We start from the raw sequence: 20,188 nt of genomic DNA, 5'->3' as shown, positions 1-20,188 counted from the left end.
CGCACTGGACACTCAACAAGGTCCTGCCTCCACCTTCCGTGGCGTTTTTGACTAGACCCCTGGCAAAGCGGTCTCCCCGAAGCCCCTCAGCTTTCTGGTGCCTCAGGCCTGAATGCCTGTTGTCCTCTGGACATCTTGATTTCTTGGCCTCTGATCCAGCACTTGAAACAGCAGTACCACAGACACAGCTCCCGGCTCCACCTTAGCCCTTGGACCTACCTGGAGCCTCCCTCCTATATCCCCTGTCCTCTGAACACCACCACCTCTCTGCCTAAACCCCTGCTTTCATCTGGCTTCTCCCAATACTTCCCTCAGCCCCATTGACCCTGAGGGGTCCATGCCTTCAAGTGTCATATAGAGGCTTTTCTAATGTGCCCGCCCCCACAAGCCGGCTTCATGGGATTTGGCCGTGTAGCCCCTCTTGCCCCTCCTCTGTGTCCACCTCCCCTACAGAGGAGGGTTTCATCCAGGTCGCGCTGGATGGTGCTGCTAACAGGATGAAGCTGCCTGATTTCAAGCCCCACGGGCAAGGCATTTCATGTCACTGTGTCTCCTTTCTCCATCCACCAAACAGGGACAACAGTAAAACTTACTTCTTAGGATTGTTGTGGTCAATAAACGCAGCGAGGTATTAGACGCAATCCCCATAGCACCTGGGGTATAGGGATGGGGTGGGGGGGTCAACAAATATTCAGTCCTTCCTTCCCCAGAGACACTGCCGCCTTTCATAGGGCTAATGTACAGGGACAGGCGCCCAAGGTTAGCCAGTTGACACTGGTGTTGACTTACAGCTCCCCATCTCCTCTCCGGACAACGGAAGGGTATGGTATCATGAGCAGATAATAATAATTAGCCACGCCAACAAAAATAAAAGAGAAATCGTTTCAAGAAATCAACACAGAAACTTAGAGCAATATTGCAGTTCTATTTTGGCACAGGAACTGGCGGTTCTGACAGCGGAGTCATTTGATAATCCCTCTGAGCTGCCTAATGAGGCCAGTGACATCACGGAGGGTGATCGGAGGGGAAAGACTGGGATAAAAACAGCTCCAGGGTGAGTCAGTGGGGGAGATGCCGGACCTCCCTGCTGCACAGGTTAACTGGAAGTCAGGGGGACCCCCGATCGGGGAAATAGATGGAATAGATGGAAAAACTTGGAAATAGATGAGCATAATGAGGAATCGAATCCGATTTTGGGGGCTTTTGACAAAACAAATCTTGAACTGGAAAGCAAACCAGTTAAGTTCCCCAAGTTAAGTGTTCCGTTTCCATCTGGGTGAAATACTCACTGCCTCAGTACTCGATTGTGTACTTTCTCTCTCAGCCCTGACGCCCTTCAAGCCACTGTCCTGTGTCCTTTCCTCAATGTTCTGCCTCCTGAGGAAATGGTTGTTTGGACTCAGAATCTACACGTTGACTCTCCCCATCATTCATTCCTTGGGTCACTGCAACCTGGCTTTGGCCACCAGACCCACTGGGGTCACCCCTCATGCATACAGAGACTTCTCACTGCCCATCCCCTCATGGTTCCGCTACAGATGAGAGGCATGCCCTTGCTGTTCCCCAGCACAAATGCCACCAGGACTCACGCACAACACCCACGAGGAGCCGGAGGGTGTGAGGAGGCAGAAGACAGCTGCAGCCTGCCGAGTCCCCTAGCACTGCGGCCTCACTTGACCTCTGGCCTCACACAGCCCTGGGTCTCCCAGCCAGCCCGAACCCTCATTCTGTCTCCCTAGTTCTCGCCAACCCCCATTGTGACTAGCTTTGCCCCATTTCCACGCATCTGTCAAAGGCTTCTAAGGTAGCCAGGGCTACTTGCCTCCAGAGCCCCAGGCCCCCACTCAGTCATGCTTTCTGCCTGGAGCTGGGCAATGCTAATGAGGTCCACATCCACATGCTAATGACACCACAAAGATTGCAACAGGACCTCCTCGTGGCATTACGGCATTACGGAAGGCTTTCAAGTCTACCTGTCCCCACCTAGGTGACCTCAAACTCCAAAGGTCCCAAATAGAGCATAGTATGAGCTGGGGTCACCTGCAAGCCAAGGTGAGAGGGCTCAGGAGAAACCAAATCTGCCAACACCTTGGACTGCTAACCTTCAGAACTGTGAGAAAATAAATTGTTGTTTAAGCCACCCAACCTGTGGTATTTTGCATCACAGCCCGAGCAGACTAATACACCCACCTTTATTAATGGCACCAGCATCCACTTTAGTCCCTGAAGCCAGAAATCTGGAACCTTCCTTGACTCCTCCCCCAACCTCACTGTCACAGCCAGATTGTCACAGTTGACTCTCTATCTTTCTTTCCCATTTCCACTTGCCTCGAGTCTCTTCTCACCCCATCTACCCTCCTGTCATTATCTGGGAGGCAGTTAGCAGCTCCCAAGTCTCCCCTGTTACCCCCCAGGCCAGGGAGCACAACTGCGGTGGGCCCGCAGGGTGTTTGCCGAGTCCGATCCCCTGTGGGGCTAGGACTCAGGGCACACAGGGCAGGGACTAGACTGTAATAAGGAGACAAGCGTGGTGAAGGGCTCTGAATATCAAATCACCTTCTGGAGCTTTAGGGGTTGTTTGTGAAGATCATATGGAAACACACGTGGAGATGGACGGTGCTGTACAAATATGTGATGCGGGGGCGGGCTTCCCAAAGTCTGGTTCTCTGAGCCATGCAAAGTTGTAAAGTTAAATGACTTTGCTCCAGGCCTTTGTGAGCCTCCCAAACTTGAGAGGTCTGCACCCTCTGTCTGTCCCCCTCTGTTTTCTCTTCCTGGGCGGGGGGGGGGGGGGGGGGAGGTGGGGGTTGGGCAGGATTTGATGCAGGGGCTGGTAAAGGACCTATGCTTGGCCTTCCCTGGGATGCTTCCATATCTCTCTGGGATGGGTTCTCATGGATCTGCGGAGTGATGGGTTTGGGTGGTTTTATTTCTATTTTCCTCATTTTGGTTTTGATAATGGGTTCCTGTCTTAATACTCGTGGTCTCCTCTAGTCCTTTGTAGAAACAGAGAGTGTGTTCATGTGAAATAAACTGTCCAAGGCTCTCTGCAGATGCAGGTCAAACCCTTCTAGAAGACATGGGGAAGGTTCCAGAAAGGCTGTTACCTGCAATGTCACAGAGTTCTGCATCTGAGGCATTTGCCAACGCTTCCTCCAGCTCTGGCTCCAGCGTCACACTTTCCAGCACAGGATCCATTGGCTTCTGCTTGGGGACCCAGACCTTTCCTGCAAACACACGGGTGTCCGTTACAGGGCGTGCGGCTGCGCTGGGGCATCCTCTGGTGATGGTGCCGGGTGGACTGTCCCACAACCCTGTGGACCCCTCTGTGCTGAGACTCGCTTGAGGTTTCCCCTTTGGGAACCCAGTGCCAAACTTCCCCAGAGAACAGGAATCAAAGATCTCCAACCAGAGCACCTCTCACATTTGAAATGAATAACTTTAAAACTTGGTCAGACCAGACTGCTTGCTATTGAAAACATTGGTCTTTAGGGAAAACAACCTGTAAGTCGGAAAGAGATACAAAAGAAAACTTTTATAGACTGTCAGGGTCTAGGGTATCCTACCCAAGGGGTCTGATGTGAGAACAATTTAGAAGCATATCTAAACAAAATGCATTCAGATTATTAAAAGAATAGGGAGCAAAAAGGTATCCTTGCCTCATGCGACATTATATTTTTTAAGGTGTCAGATGCATGACTGGACGAGGAAGCAAAAAGGCACACACCAGGATGTGTGTCACTTTACTGACCACTAACAGGGATTGCTGAAGAAAGCTGGGGCGTCCATATGATGGAGTTCTTGCAGTTAGTATAAAGGATGGTGGAGATGTTCACTCACTAAGAAGGATATGCCTAAGACATAATGTGTGAAACAGCAAGTCTGTGACAGAGCATGAGCAATTTAATTCCATGTAAGAAAATTGCGTTTTATCTATTCATCCATCCATTCATTCATGCATGCACTAGATATTTATTGGATGCTTCCTGAGTGCCAGGAACCTTTCTAGGGGTCAGGGGCGGGGCAGCACTGAACAATTTATAATTTAGTGAAAGGAGACAGGTGAGAAATAAACATGCAAAGATATCACACGGTATTAGGCATTGTGGAAGAAAATAAAGCAGAGTAAAAGACTACGCAACTCCAGGCTGGGGTGCAGGTGAGGAGGACGCTGCTCTTTTGCGTAGGTGGTCAGGCCTCACTGAGATGATGGCCTAGGAGCTGGGACCTGACAGACGGAGGAAAGGAGCCCTGAAAATCAGTTGCAAGACAAGGGTGCCTGCCTTTACTGCTACCGTTCAACATTGCACTGAAGGTTCTAGTCAGAGCAAACGGACAAGAAAAAACATGGCATCCAGACTGGAAAGGAAGAAGTAACGTTCTCTCTGTTTGTAGATGACATGATCTAATATGTAGAAAACCCTAAAGATTAAACAAAACACTGTTGAGGACTAATAAACACTGTTAGGGCTACCTTACAGGGTACAAGATCAATGCACACAAATGAGCGGTGTTTCTGCTCAGCGGTGATGAGCAATCTGAAAGGGCATTTAGCAAAACAATTTCACCTACAATAGCATCCAGATGAATAAAATGCTTAGAAATAAATTTGACCAAGGATCTAAAGGATTTGTGCATGGAATGCCAGAAAACATTGCTGAAAGAAAGGAAAGAAAACCTAAATAAATAGAAAAATATCCCGAGTTCGTGGATTGGGAGACAATATTAAGATGGCAATATTGCCCAAAGCAATCTCCAGATTCAATGAAACCCTTATCAAAATTCCAAAGGCCTTTTTTTATTTTTACAAAAATAGAAAAGCCAATCCTCAAATTCATATGGAATCGCAAAAGGTCCCAAACATACAAAACAATCTTGAAGGAAACACAGCTGGAGGGCTCAGACTCTCTTATCTCAAAACTTACTATGAATTTAAACCATGTGGCACTGACAAGGATAGACATGCAAACAATGGGATAGGATTGAGAGTCCAAAAATGAACCCATATACCCATGGCAAATTGACTTCTGACACGGATGACAAGCCCGTTCAATGGGGGAAAGAGCAGTTTCTTCCAGAAGTGGTGATGGGGCCGGACATCAGCATGCAAAGGATGAAGCTGTACCCCTATCTCACACCATATACAAAAATGAACTGAAAATGGATCAATGACTCAAACATAATACTTAAAACTATAAAACTCTTAGAGGAAAACATAGGCATAAATCCTCATGACCTTAGACCTTGGTAACATATTCTTAGATGTGACAACAAAAGAAAAAAATAGATCAACTGGACTTGATCCAAATTTACCACTTTTGTCCATCAAAGGACATTATCAGGGAAGTGAAAAAAATCCTATATTTGATAGCATCTAGTATCTAGAAGATATTTAAAAAATTTACAATTAACACCAAAAACAACCCAATTTAACCCAGAGGACTTAAAGACATTTCTACAAAGAGGACGTGCATATGGCCAAAAAGTACCTGTAAAGATACTTAACATAAATGGTCCTTAGGGAAATGCAGATCGAGTAACGATGAGATACCACTTCACACCCATAAGAACAGCTACAATAAAACCAGAATCAAAAACCAAAATGGAAAATGACAAGTGTTGGCAAGGATCTGTATGTTGCTGGTGGCCATGTAAAACGGTGCAAACATAGAATTACCATGTGATCCAGGAATCCACTCCTAGACATCAACCCAAAAGAACTGAAAACAGGTACTCAAACAATTTTCTGTACAGGAATGTTCATAGTAACACTAATCACAACAGCCCCAAAGTGAAAACAACCGAAATGTTCATCAGTGGATGAATGGATAAACAAATTGTGTAATATTATTCGGTCAGAAAAGGGAATGAGTGAGTCTCAAAAACAATATGCTGTGTGAAAGAAGCCAGACACACAAAATCACATATTAATATGATTTGATTCATAGGAAATATCCAGGATAGGTAAATCCATAGAAATAGACAGGTGGTTGCCAGGGGCTGGGGGGAGCAGAGAATGGGGAGTAACTGCTTATTGGGCACAGGGTTTTATTTTGGAGTGATGAAAATGTGTTGGGTCTACATAGAGATGGTTGCACAGCATTGTGGGTGTAATAAATGCCACTGAATTGTTCACTTTAAAATGGTTGATTTAGTGGGGGGCGCCTGAGTGGCTCAACTGGTTAAGCGTCCGACTTCGGCTCAGGTCATGCTTTCACAGTTCGTGAATTCGAGCCCCATGTTGGGCTTTGCACTGACAGTGCGGAGCCTGCTTGGGATTCTCTCTCTCTCTCTCTCTCTCTCTCTCTCTCTCTCTCTCTCTCTCTCTCTCCCTCCCTCCCTCCCTCCCTCCCTCCCCTACTCTCTCTATGTCTCCAAATAAATAAATAAACTTGAAATAAAACCTCAACAGCTTTAAAAAAAAAAAGGTTAATTTTGGGGGCACCTGGGTAACTCGGTCAGTTCAGTATCTGACTCTTGATTCCAGCTCAGGTCATGATCTCGTGGTTCATGGGATCAAGCCTGTGTCAACACAGAACCTGCTTGGGATTTTTTCTCTTTTCTCTCTCTACCCCTCCCCTGTTTGTTCATTCTCTCTCTCACTCTCTCAAAATAAATAAATAAATAAACTTAAAAATATATACAATGCTTAATTTTATGTTATATGAATTTTACCTCAATTTTTTAAAAAACCCTGCTCAGTTTGGCTATTGATGGAGAGTCTCCAGTAGGGGGACAAGCAAGAATGGGAGCCAGGGGCTGGTGAGGAGGCTCCTGCAATAGTCAGGGCCAGAGATGATGGGGACTTGGACCAGGGTTGTAATGGTAGCAGTGGGGAGGGGTGGGCAGCACAGAGAGAAAAGTCCAGAAGAATATTCACTAAAATGGGATCAGTGCCTATTCGCTCAGTAGAGAGAATCACTTTGAGTTACTTTATTGTTTAAATTGTTTATAGCAAAAATCAATTACATATTTGAGCAGAACATATAACAAGGTCATCTGGGGGGGAAATGCATCATAACCTCCACCAGAGGTGGATCTGGAAAAGGGCAAAATATGCAAAGAAAACAAAATGGTTAAAAAGAAAATCTACTGTAAAAATGACAGATGGAATGAGTAGGATGGTCATCCAATAAATGTGTAAGACCTGTGGTTTCTCACACCCTGGCAGCAGGTGCCTCCAGAAAGGGCAGTGGCTCTAAGACACAAGAGGGACTTGGACTTCTTCCCTTCCTTCATCTTACTAGTTGGAATGCAGATGTGATGACTGGAACTTCAGCAGCCAGATGGACCATGAGCACAAGGACATATTGCAGGGAAGGCAGAATGAAAAACTGGAAAAGGGTCTTGATTGCTAATGCCAGGGAAGATGCCTAGCTAGCCCAGAATGCCTAAACCTGCAGCTAAGCGAAAGAAAAACCTTTATCTAAGTCTGTCTCATTTTATTTTACTTTTTTCCTCGGCAGTCAAATCTAATTCTGCACGGACAACTCAATATAATTCTGCATTAAAGATATCGTGTATGAAGCTCTATTCTGATCCTCACCACTTGAGTAAGAGTGAATGAGAGTCCAGGTTCCTCAGGACTTTGCACCGTTTTATGGCTCTTACCACATTCTGTTGGGTCTTGTGGAGACTGGGGTGCTGTTTCCCCTCAACCTTGACTGGTTTTAGGCCCGGCGTTGGGTAAATAAATGCTCAGTGAGGGCTGGACACCATGGCCCTAAGTCTTCCTGTTACAGCCAGAAGGTCTCCTTCCCCACACTCTCTACTGAGACCTGTACTTACTCAGCCTACAAAGACTCCAACAATCATCATGTAAATACTTTATGATGATAATGATGCTGGTTGTGGTGGTGATGATGATAAATCTCTTAGGCATGTCATTCTATGGAAATAGAATAGATTCTAGGTACCTTCCTTGGGCCAGTGTACTTTTTCCTGAAGGCAATCAGGCTCTGGGAGTCTGGAGAGCTGTTCCTGGCTCCATACCATTCCAGCATTCCATGGAGGGGCAGCAGGATTGGTTTGCCCAGATTCCCTTTCCCACCCTCCACCCCCACCTCCAATCTCCAGCTCCTTCCCTCAGAGGGAGGTGGGCATGGGGACAATGACTCACCAGCAGTCCACCCAGCTGTGCTGCAGACTCTCACAGCCTCAGTTTCCTTTCTTTTTAAGTTTATTTATTTATTTGTTGAGATAAAGAGAGAGGGAGAAAGAGAGAGAGAGAATGCATGCATGTGAGAACAAGTAAGGGAGGGGCAGAGACCGAGGGGGAGAGAGAGAAGCCCAAGCAAGCTCTGCGCTCTGTGGAGCCCCACATGGGGACCGAACTCATGAACCATGAGATCATGACCTGAGCTGAAATCAAGAGTCAGACGCTTAACTGACTGAGCCACCCAGGTGCCCAGGTTCTCCATTTTTCAAATGTACAGGTGGGAAAATGGGAGTTTTAAGTCCCCCGCAAATCCTGATATTCTATTATCTTTATTTGCTGCACAGAAATCACTCCTCACAGCACAAGCACCTTGCTTAAAAACCTCTCATGCCCTCACTCTCAGGGGGTATACTTGGCCCTTAGGGTCAAGACCTCCTTCCTCTGCCACCCCTCCAGGGTGCCTCAGACCACACAATCCTCTCCACGTCCGTAATCCAGATGCCCCTTGGGCTTCCCTGACCTTCCAAGTTTTCCATAAAATCTGGACCGAGCTCCAAGTCCACGTTTGTGATGCCAAAGTCCTCCCCATGATGCTACTTCTGTTGGCTTTTTCATTTGATTATTTATCACACAACAGGGATACAGAGATAAAAGCCACAGACGTGGACCCTTGGCTCATCATGTTTACAACCTTGGGGGTGGGGGGAATGGAAGAGACTGAAAATGAACCATTACACAATTAATTAATTAGAATTAATGCTTTTATTCAACAGATGCTTATTAGGTGCCTACCACATGCTAGCGTTTATTAGGTGTAGACGTAATGATGAACAAAACAGATGCGGCCCTCATACTTGTGCGGCTTATATTCAAAGGAAGTAGCCCACAAGATTCATTGTAATTTATTTGATTTTAACTCACTCATTCAGCAACTCTCTGCTGAGCCCTACTGGATACCAGGCCCTGTCCTGGGTGCTGGGGGTACTGGGTGAGCAAAACCAGTCTGAGCCTGAGTGCCTGCCCTCATGGGGCTTATAGCCAGTGGGAGAGACAAGTGACACACGACAGGAAAATTATAAAATGGAAATTGCTATGAAGGACACACCCACAGGCTCCTGAGATAGAGAGCAACCAAGGGAGGAGCTGAAGGGACTACATGTCCTAAACAGGATGGACAGGAAAGGCTTCCCTGAAAGAGGAGACAGTATAGTTGAGACCAAAAGGGTAATAATAGCTGGTACTTACACAGCATTTGCTATGGGCCAGGGGCTAAGTGCTTTATATATATCTTAACTCATAACAACTTTGTCAGCTTGGTAATACTATTTTCCACATTCCCATTTCACAGAGGAGGAAACGGAGGCATGGCAGATTCAAAAATGTACTCAAGCTCACACAGCTAGTAAGTGGTAGTGTCAGAATTGCAACCAGACTACATGTAGCTCCGGGCTATTTCTAAGCATTAAGCCTCTTATAAGGGAGGAAGAGCCAGCTATGAAGACAGCATGGAGCCAGACAGCAGGAGCAGCGGTCCAGGCAAAAGGAGTACATGCAAAGGTCCTGAGGTGGAAAAGATCTTGGAATGCATGAGGAATAGAAGGAGGCCTGTGGGGCAGCAGTGGGGCAAGCGAGGGCAGACACAATATGAGGACAGCAGAATGGTTTGGAGAGCAAAGGGAAGTCCTAAAAGGGTTGGACAGTCAGGGAGTGCCTCTCTGTTCCCCAGTCTTCTAAATGACTTGCCTTAGGATGGGGCAGAGAGTCTTAAAGGGACAGATAAAGGAGGGGATGCAGGTGCCAGAGAAAGGAACACAGCAGAAAGAGCACGGATAGTTAGGGTACAGCTAGGTTATCTCATTCCCAATTTGCATAGGACGAGCCTTGTGTAGGCCTTATGCCCGGATATCATGATTAATAGTTTCCTCTTTCATTTTCAAAGGTGCCTAGGTTTGTATGAGAAATGATCAGACACCCTGATTAAAGGGGGTTTAGGGGAAAGCTTTGCTGGGCTGGTAGAGATCACTCTTTCCTCAGTTTACCCAAAACTTCACTACATCCACACCATGCATTGCTGCTTTTGGTGTTGGTTTTGTGAATTTGGTCCAGGCAGGCATGTGGGCAAGAAGGCCCAGTCACATGTGGCTCAGCAGAGGGCCTGGCACGTAATTGGCACTCAATGATGCATGGGGAGCGATATATTCATAAGAACAACATTATTCAGTACCTCGCTTTTCCCCTGTGTAGGGGACCAGATCTTCTCGGTCTTTAAACTCCTTTGCTTGCTTTTCCAAGTGATCCAAGAGCTCCTCCCTTTTAAAGGGGCCCGTGGGCGCCTTGGTGGTCTGATCCTTCTGCCTCAGGCCTGCGGGCAGCAGTGCATTCTACAGTGGAGGTTGTGGGGCCGGGGGACATACACAGAGAGAGAGAACGAAAGAGAAAGAGAGTGGTCAGCTGCTGAAGACTTGCATTTCTCCCAAAATTCGTCATTGAACAGTGGGATCTTAGAGCCCAGCAAATCGATCCAGGTCGCTCATTTACACGTGAGGAATCTGACACCCAGGAGGGGCAGGGACTTGCTCAAGGTCACCCTGCAGACGAGGGGCATAGCTAGGCTGGGACTCAGGTCTCTTAATGGTCCAGAGTCTCTAAACCTGCAATGTTTCCAAAGGCAAGGGGGTAAGGAGGCAGCCGACATGGGGCTGAGCAGAGAGGGGCTCTCCAAGAGCATCTGTGAGTGTGAGTCTGATTAGGTTGGCATTTGGATGCAGGAGGATCGTTCCAGCTATTGTGTGTACAGTGGCTGGGGAAAGAAGCCCGAGGGGCTTGAGTTAGGGCCCTGGATGCAGTATGAGGCGAGAAGCGACAGACTCAATAACCAAGCGGCAGGGTGGGGGGGGGGGGGGGGGGGGAGGCTCAGCAGGGGTGGGTGAGGCGTGCTTTGGGGCTGTATCCCTGGACGGCCCTCCCCGGCTGCTTTCCACCCTCCTGACAGGCTGTGTTCCTGCCTCTCTGTTAAATATTTTGAATGTCGCCCTTGGAGATGGGTCTCTCAGGAAAGATAGCATCAACCAATCAACGTGTTCCTTCTTCAAACATGGTTAGGCTTCTAGGTGTGGGCTAGAATTAGGGTAGATTTGAGTCACACAGGCTTCGCTCACCTCAGCCCCCAGGACCTTGGAGATTCAAAGAAGTTCAGGGTTGCAAGGATGCTTAGAGGTTGTCGAGGGCACACACCTTCCCTTCAAGGGGAAACTGAGGCCCGGAGCAAGGAAAGATTTGCCCAAGGAGTTTCAGGGGCAGATCTAGAACAAAAACCAGGGCCCTTCTCTAGATACGGGGGGAGGAGGGCAGTCTTCATTTCCAAATCATTGCTCTCTCCCTACCCCCTTTCATTTGGGAACGTGGTGGAGGATACTTGCAAGGCAGAGGTGAGGGGAGCCTCACCTCACTTCTTGCCGCACCCCCACACTGGCTAATCTGGAGAGCCATCCCACCTCCAATCTCTGTACCATCAAAATGCATAGCTTCAGCCACACCAGATCCTTTTGCAAGCCCCCCTCTGAGAGGGGATGATACCAGGTTTACGAAGACGGCTGTGTGCCTGGCACACCGAGAGCTAAAGCTTGGGAGGGCAATACTGCCGCTTAACTGCAGTGTGGTTTTTCACAAGATGTTTTCCCACTGTTGACAGCGTGCTCCAGTCAGACACTGGCTGCAAATGGACTCGGGCTGTGAGTCAGCAACAACATCTGGGAGTCGGAGCATGTGATGAGAGGATGGCCAGTAGGTAGGAAATCAAGCCGTGACTGATTTGGGGGTGAACATCAGGAACACAAGAGATGCCACGGACACCCCAGTCTCCCTCAAGCGGTAGTCCTTGGGTACCGTCCACCATGACACGTGGGACGGATGAGGCCCACAGGGGAGGCAGGCTTCTGAGGACACATCCTGGGTGAGCTGTGTGTCCACTCCCTCTTCCCCGCGTTGGGCCACTCATGGCGACTCAAGTGAGAGAGAGAACAGCCCAACTGTCCTGCAAACCTCCATCTGTGATTATCCACGGTGAGCAAGGCAAAGTCTCTGTGACGCGCCTGCACCTCACAGGTGACCCCCATCAGGCTTATGCCCAGGCCTGAGGCAGTGCTGGCTCCAGTTCGTTAGTCCTGGGCGGGTCACCTGATCTCACTGGGCCTCCATTTCTAGGGCTGTAAGATGTGAGTAATGAGAGCTGCTCTCTTGGAACTGTTGAGGAAGTTAAATGAGATAATGCATGAGGAGTGCTTAGCTCACTGCCAAGCACTCCCAAAGTACTACTTATAATCAGGTGAAATACATTTTCCCAGGAGACTGGTTGCCCAAATACGTATGTTGAAATGGAGATGTATTATCCAAACATACCTCAAAATTCAGAAAATGAAGATGTACAAATATAAAATGAAGTAAGCACTGAAAGCAAGTGTTTTCCCAATGATCCCCAACCAAGATGACCTGATAGATTTCTGTCACTGTAAAGGGTTTTGATGGCAGTAAGGTGCTGGGGCACATGCTGTCCCCTAAGGGCTCAGTGCTAGGAGAAACCCACCAGGCTGTAACTGAGGGGGAAAGAGTTTGCCAACTCACATCGTTTTGGAATATATCTGATAGAGGCCACTGACTTACTTAAAGTAGGGTCTCTTAACCTTGGCGTAATTCACATTTCGGGCTGGGTGATTCCTTGTCGTGGGAGCTGTCCTATGCACTGCCAACTGTTCACCAGCATCTGTGTCCTCTACCTCATGGATGCCAGTAGCACCTCACTTCCACGATGTGACAGCCACAAATATCTCCAAACATTGCCAGATGTCCCCTGGGTAGCAAAATCACCCCTAATTGAGAACCACTGTTTTCCTTTTTTTTTTTTTTTTTTAAGTTTATTTATTTATTTTTGAGGGAAAGAAAGAGAGCACAAGCCGAGGAGGGACAGAGAAAGAGCGAGAGAGAGAATTCCAAGCAGGCTCCACACTGTTAGCACAGAGCCCGATGTGGGGCTCAATCCCACCAACTGTGAAACCATGACCTGTGCTGAAATAAGAGCTGGACACTTAACTGACTGAGCCACCCAGGTGCCCTGAGAACCACTGTTAAACTGAAGCCCATATCATTGCAATAGGGAAATAAAGGTATTTTCAATGTCCTTTAAAAATACTAATTATATAGCATGTTAAAGTATGGCTTCATTTATTTACATCTTTACTGAAAGCATTTGGTTTTTTAAGAAATAAAAACATCAGGGGTGACAGGGTGGTTCAGTTGGTTAAGCATCCAACTCTTGATTTCAGCTTAGGACATGATCTCACTGTTCAGGAGATAGAGCCTCTTATTGGGCTCTGTGCTGACAGCATGGAGCCTGCCTGGGATTCTCTCTCTTCCTCTCTCTCTGCCCCTACCCTGCTTGTGGATGTATGTATACACACACACACACACACACACACACACACTCTCTCTCTCTCTCTCTCTCTCTCTCTCTCTCAAAATAAAATAAATAAAATAAAATAAAAGAAACAAAAACATCAAAGGCCTTTGCTCACAATTCTTAGCTTACTGGATTTTAAAAGTAAATATTGAGAATATCATCCTCTTTAGGAGTTAAAGTTTTTTCCCCCCCATTAAATGGTACATTTAATAAAACATAACATGGTATTCAATTAAAACCAAACACAAGTGAAATAAGTCATACAGAGAAAGACAGATACCATATGTTTTCACTCTTATGTGGATCCTGAGAAACTTAACAGAAGACCATGGGGGAGGGGAAGAGGAAAAAAAAAGAGAGGGAAGGAGGCAAACCATGAGAGACTCTTAAAAACTGAGAATAAACTGAGGGTTGATAGGGGGTAGGAGGGAGGGGAAAGTGTGTGATGGGCATTGAGGAGGACACCTGTTGGGATGAGAGCTGGGTATTGTATGGAAACCAATTTGACAATAAATTTCATATTAAAAAAAAATAAAGCTAAATGGAAAAAAAAAACAAAAAACTAAACATAGTTGCATATTTTAAAACTCCTGGTTATTTCTCATTTTAACTTGTTTTCAAAAATTGGCATGTGACCTCACATGATATACTAAACTTAAGTCCAAATGGATCAAAGATCTAAACGTAAGAGCTAAGACCATAAATTTTTTAGAAGAAAACAGGCATAAATCTCTGTGACTCTGGATTAGGCAATGGTTTCTTGGATATGTTACTAAAACAATAAACAACAAAAGAAAAAAGTCGATAAATTGGCTTCATCAAAATAAAAAATGTTCATGTTTCAAAGGAGACTATCAAGGATATGAAAAGACAACCCACTGGGAGAAAAGTTTTACAAGTCATCTATCTGATGAGGGTCTAGTATCCAGAATACGTAAAGATCTCTTACAACTCAAAATATAAGACAAATAAACCAATTTTAAAATGGGCAAATGATCTGAATAGACATTTCTCTAAGAGAGACACAAAAATGGCCAATACACATAAAAAAGATGCTCAACCCTATTAGCCATCAGGGAAATGCAAATGAAGCCCAGAACAAGACACTACTTCAGACCCACCAGAATGATTATAATAAAAAAGACAGGGGCACCTGGGTGGCTCAGTCGGTTAAGCTAAGTTTCTGACTTTGGCTCAGGTCATGATCTCGCGGTTCACGAGTTTGAGTCCCACGTCAGCCTCTGTGCTGACAGGTCAGAGCCTGGAGCCTGCTTCGGATTCTGTGTCTCCCCCTCTCTGCCCCTCCCCTATTCATGCTCTCTTTCTGTCTCTTGATAATAAATGTTAAAAAAATAAAATAAAAGACAGATAATCACAAGTGTTGGTGAGGATGTGGTGAGAGTGACACCCTCATGCACTGCTAGTGGGAATGCAAAATGGTGTGGCCACTTTGGAAAACAGTCTGGCAGTTTCTCAAAAGCTTACACATAGTTATCATATAGTGCAACAATCCCACTCTAGGTAAATACCCAAGAGAAATGAAAGCAGATGTCCATACAAAAACTTATAAATGAACTTCATATATTATTCAGAATAGCCAAGAAGTTGAAACAACTCAAATGTCCATCAAGTGATGAATAGATAAGCAGAATGCAGTACATCCACACGACAATACTATTTGGTGATAAAACAAAACAAAACAAAACAAAAAGTAGTACTGACATATGCCACCACATAGACGAAACCTTGAAAACATGATGCTAAGTGGAAGAAGCCAGTCACAATGGACCACAGTACCTGAATCCATTTATATGAAGTGTCCAGAATAGTCAAATCTATAGACACAGGAAGTAGATTAGTGGTTGCCTCAAGCTGGGGAGGCTGGAGAGAAATAAATAGGGAGTGAGAGCTAATGTGCATGGGTTTGTTAGGTGATGAAATTGTTCTAAAATTGATTTTGGTGATGTTTGTATAACTCTGTGAATACACTAAAAAACACTGATTTGTACATTTCAAATGGGAGAATTTTATAGCATGTGAATTATATCTCAAATAAAGCTGTTATTTATAAATGGCATACGTTATCTAGGGAAAAATTAGAAAAGTGGCTAATGCAGTAGCTAACTAAATGGTCACGGACCACCAAGGGCAGAAGGCTCTTCGTGTGCCAGTGGTCAGCAGTGATGCTGAGACTGGCCAGGCTGGAGCTGGCAAAATTTAAAATGGAGTCCTGTTTGATGATGTGATAAGCCTCACCAGGTAAATTAGTCATTGAGAAGTTAAATGGGTAAGAAAATACTGCCTTGGATGTCTCAGGACTCTTAAAACCTAAAACTGAGTCTCAGACCCAAGCTATCCAACAGGGAAGGTAAATACTACAACCATGTTCTTGGTGGCTCTGACTAGGAGAGTTATTTTGTGAACAGGTATATGTAGAGATGTATCTTTCATTCTTGTACTGCTTGTTCATTCAATAAATATCTGTGGGTATTATGTATCCAGGTTGCTAACAGGCAGGGACAGGACCCCGCAAAGAGATATCTAGTTTGGAGCAACTGGGGAGGGGGCAGGTAGATGGGGGAGGTGAATTGAGAGGAAAGTCTCAACTCCTGCATGTATGGAAAACTCTGCATTGCTTTGGTTTTCAAGTTAATCAAGATCCTAAAAGGAGGTCTATTTCACTGAATAGCAGAGAACGTCTATCACTCGCCTCCACATTGCCTGTTAAGGTTGTATACTTCCACACTGCCCGCGGTAACTGGAACCTCTAACTTTGAAAGAATTTGTCTCGTTCTCCTCACCTTAAAGTGTGTACAGGGTTAATCTGCTGGGCAGGTCCTTCTTTGTAGTAACTTCAAAGGGAAGCATCAGTGTGGCTTCTCCAGGGCAGTGATCAATTAATTCTGAATTAGGGGAATAGGTATTTACATGCACACACCACACATGTATCTCCACTCCAAAGACAGGTTGGTTAGGGATGAGATTTTCTTTGGGAGACAACCTTGTTAGGTAGGACTCAAATCATGTCTTCATGTCCTTACAGTTGGAAATGTACTCCTATGAGGAGGGCGGCTCTCTGATCTTAGGCTAAAATTACATCTGGTAGTTGCTTGTAGGGTGATGGGGTCTGTGGCACACTACAGTGCCTCTACACTACTCAACTCCAGAGAATTATTGCCATGTAAGAATATGGGTGACACCATTATATCTGCTCATCTTTATGTGGAAGCTCTTGGTTTTTAAATATTGGCACAAAATCCAAATATTTTAAAAACAATGTTCAGGTCAAATAAAACACATCTGCAGTCCAGACCAAGTCCGTGGGCTACTGCATTTTGCCATGTCTGACCTAAGGTTCCCATCAGACTAGAATTCAGTGTAGAGAAGGTCAAGATATTCATTCATTTATTTGATAAATATTTACCTGAGTGTCTTGCCCATGTCAGGCTTTGGGCTAGAGGAAGAAAGAAGTGTGTGTGTGTGTGTGTGTGTGTGTGTGTGTGTGTATGTGAGTTTTAAATTTAGTGGTTTAAAATTTTTTAAAAACACATGAAAAGTTTAATATGTTTTTGGAAAAATCACAAGGGAAAAAAATTAGGCAATCTCTTTCGGTGTTTCCCTACTCTTGGGTTGTTAAATGGTGACTTCCTTCTAAATGTTGTAAAATTAAAACTCGGATGTGCAGCTTGACAGGTTAACATCTTAATTTAACTTTCACACCCACACTCTGGGGTCCAGTTGTCCACAGGACAATGGAAACTTTGCTGTATCCTTAAATGTGCTGTTAGGAGCTCTAACACCCTGCCAACAGGTGCCCATAAGGCCACATATCAAATATCTGCACAATTATCATTGCTATAGATAGTTAGAGCTATGTCAGAAGCCATTCCAGCCAGGACCACTGTGGGCTTGTTGAGATGTGCACACATGTACAACGTGTAGGCAACACAGGCACACAACACACACACACACCACACACACACACACACACACACACACACACACACACACACACACACACACAATGTATTGAAAGGATCGTGGATTTCTGGCAGCTCAGTGCTGCAAAGCTCTAAGAGAGACTCTGGGCCAATTCTTTCATTTCCACTGAGGACACTGAGGCACAGAAAAAGCCAGGAAGCCTGAGTTCATATACGGATGACACTGTATTAGCATACCCAAGAATCAGTATGACTATTTCCAGACTGGTGACTAATCATACATAAATTGTCCCCTAATCTGATTCTTCATGGCAACAAAAAAACAAGCAGTTTTATCACTTTTCTTAAATAAATCAGCTTGTATCTAAAGACAAGGGAATGTTAAAGGTGCCCCCACCTTTAACTCCAGCTCCAGGAGACCTGGATTCCTGTTCTGTGATTGAACCACAACACGACTCCTCAGAAGAGGACAGGTCATGTGGTACAATCTCTACTGCATACTGGGAGCAGCCGGCTGAGGGTCAGGGAGGGGAAGGGCCTAGCTTGAGGTCATATGCTGGACTGACAGCCTAAGACTCTTGACTTCCAAGCCACAGAAAATGTTCCATCCCACCTGACAGCCTTCCTCTAGGAACAGATCCCGGAAACCAGATGTGGTGCCATATGAGAACCAGTTTTCCTCTCCAAGTGTTAGAAAGCCAGAGCTCACCTCCTTATCAAACTAGTCTCGTTTTGCAGATGGAGAAACTGAGGCCCAGAAGCATGGAGTTACAGTCCTGGGGGAAGAGTGAAACCCGGGAGGCTGAACTTTGCAAAATGCCTACTGACTTCTCTCCTCCACCCCATTTTAAATGACCTAACCCTGTCCTAGATGGCCCCCCTCCCTCCCCTTCCACCACATCTGCAAGACCAACATTTTATAGGCCAGTCACCCAATTACAAGGTATCTGGCCACAGAATATCTTTTTAACTGGACTTGAGGACTTTTATTTTCCAGTTATCTCCGAGGTATGTTTCCCCTTGTATAAAATGAGGCCCTCTAGCTCCTCAGGGCCTGGATGATATAGAGCACTCTGCCTCTGCATTCCTGACCAGTGACTTCTAGATCCCACTAGAAATCATTCAGTGGGGCTTCAACAGAGCTCTCCTGTCTGGTGGGGGGGCGGGGAGGAGGACTTAACCTGAGAGTGTAGAAGGGTGCCACAACACTCATATCCCAGGCACAGAGGGGACAAGCAGGGTCCAAACCTTTAAGTGCCCCCTCCTCTTTGAACATATTCCCACCCCAACACACTCTGGGCATCTTCCCCCCTTCTCTTGCTCTCCAGAAAGATCCAGGCCTTTGGCTCCGCTGCCTTGACCTTGCTACGGGACCGGTGAAACCCAATAGTTGCTACTTCCCCCGGTTAACTTTTTAGGGCATTAGTGCTGACATTCAAAGGCACGTTTGTGGCCAAGTCCATTTGTGGTGGGGCTTATTGGTCCTAACAGCACATTTATCTCGCTCTGGTGTTCATGGCACAAGGTGGGCCAAACCTTCCCTTCCCCCATGTTCTGATCCTCCTTTTCTGACTCACATTCAAGAAAAATCTTCCACGTTCCCTGCTGTGCTGGGCCCTGGGCATCCTGAGACAATGAATGCGTGATTCTGCTCCACCGGGGCTCACAGCTAGAGGGGAGACACATGTCCATGTGTGAGCAATTGTACTCAGCTTCTTGGAGGAGGTGGTTCCTGAGCTCAGTGAGTCCCAGTGGACCAGGCAGGAAAAAGGCAGGTGAGGAGGACAGAGGAGAGGGTCTTACAGGGGACAGAAAGCACATTACAGACGAGGGTGTGGCGGGACGAGGGGGCGTGGCCTGCTAGGGGAAGGAGTCTGGGTGAGTCTGAAGCTGCAGCATTCTGAAGTGTCTGCATCCTGTGCAGACCATCCTCCATCAACTGTCATGCCTCCAAGTGGGACCATCAGAGCTGCCTCCTGGCTGGCTTCCCTGCCTCACGCCTCTCCCTCTCCTTTCCCCTCCCGCCAGCCAGACAGACCCCCCCAACATCAACGTCTGTGTCATTCCTCAGTACTCTCACAACTGCTCAGTGTCTCCACTAACCTCCAGAATCACCAACAAATTCATCAGCCAGGTACAGACAACTTCTCATGATTTGACCCCAACACACTCTTGTCCTCAAGTGTTCCCTGTTCCAGCCTCTCTGGGCTGCTCCACATTCCACGGCCGCGCCCTGCTCTCACATCACCATGCCTGTGCTCAGGCTGTGCCCTCTGCCTGGCATTCCCCTCCACCTACGCCCCTGAATTTGTCTTTTAAAGCCCTTCCCTCGGGCACCCTGCTCGGCCTTTGCAGTGCTCCCCACATCGATCCGGTAATTCTCTGCCCAAACTCTCCTAGGCTTCCTGCCTGTGCTTATGCAATGCTCATCGTATTCTGTCTTGGAGCCCATCTATGCTGGATCTCTCCCTGGGGAGACAGAGTGCCCCTCAGGGGCCAGCTGCGATGTATATTTGTCTTCTCTGCATCCCCAACACCAAGCACTGTGTGCTAAGAAAATGTACTCTGAATAGTCCAGAGTCATACAACACTCTGCTCCAGCTCGGGAATGATGGTATCGCCCATACACCCTTCGGG

General features: G+C 46.3%; 1 protein-coding gene across 4 annotated transcripts in view; it reads right to left on the bottom strand.

The window, feature by feature from the left end:
• TMOD1 (tropomodulin 1) overlaps positions 1-20,188 on the bottom strand; it is an 86,181-nt gene that overhangs the window by 34,588 nt on the left and 31,405 nt on the right. For 3 of the 4 annotated variants that reach the window (XM_042912534.1, XM_042912533.1, XM_042912535.1), the window contains exons 3-4: positions 10,383-10,539; positions 3,108-3,227 (exon numbers count right to left, since the gene is read on the bottom strand). In XM_042912534.1, coding sequence (XP_042768468.1) covers positions 3,108-3,227; positions 10,383-10,539 — 277 coding nt within the window. Of the gene's footprint in view, positions 1-3,107; positions 3,228-10,382; positions 10,540-19,128; positions 19,221-20,188 lie in introns of all 4 variants that reach the window. The other variant, XM_042912536.1, reaches the window with a different exon arrangement.

Source organism: Panthera leo, chromosome D4 (assembly GCF_018350215.1).
Source record: "Panthera leo isolate Ple1 chromosome D4, P.leo_Ple1_pat1.1, whole genome shotgun sequence".
Classification (NCBI taxonomy): domain Eukaryota; kingdom Metazoa; phylum Chordata; class Mammalia; order Carnivora; family Felidae; genus Panthera; species Panthera leo.
The sequence above is the reverse complement of the archived record's forward strand: the minus strand, read 5'-3'. Positions and strand labels throughout refer to the sequence as shown.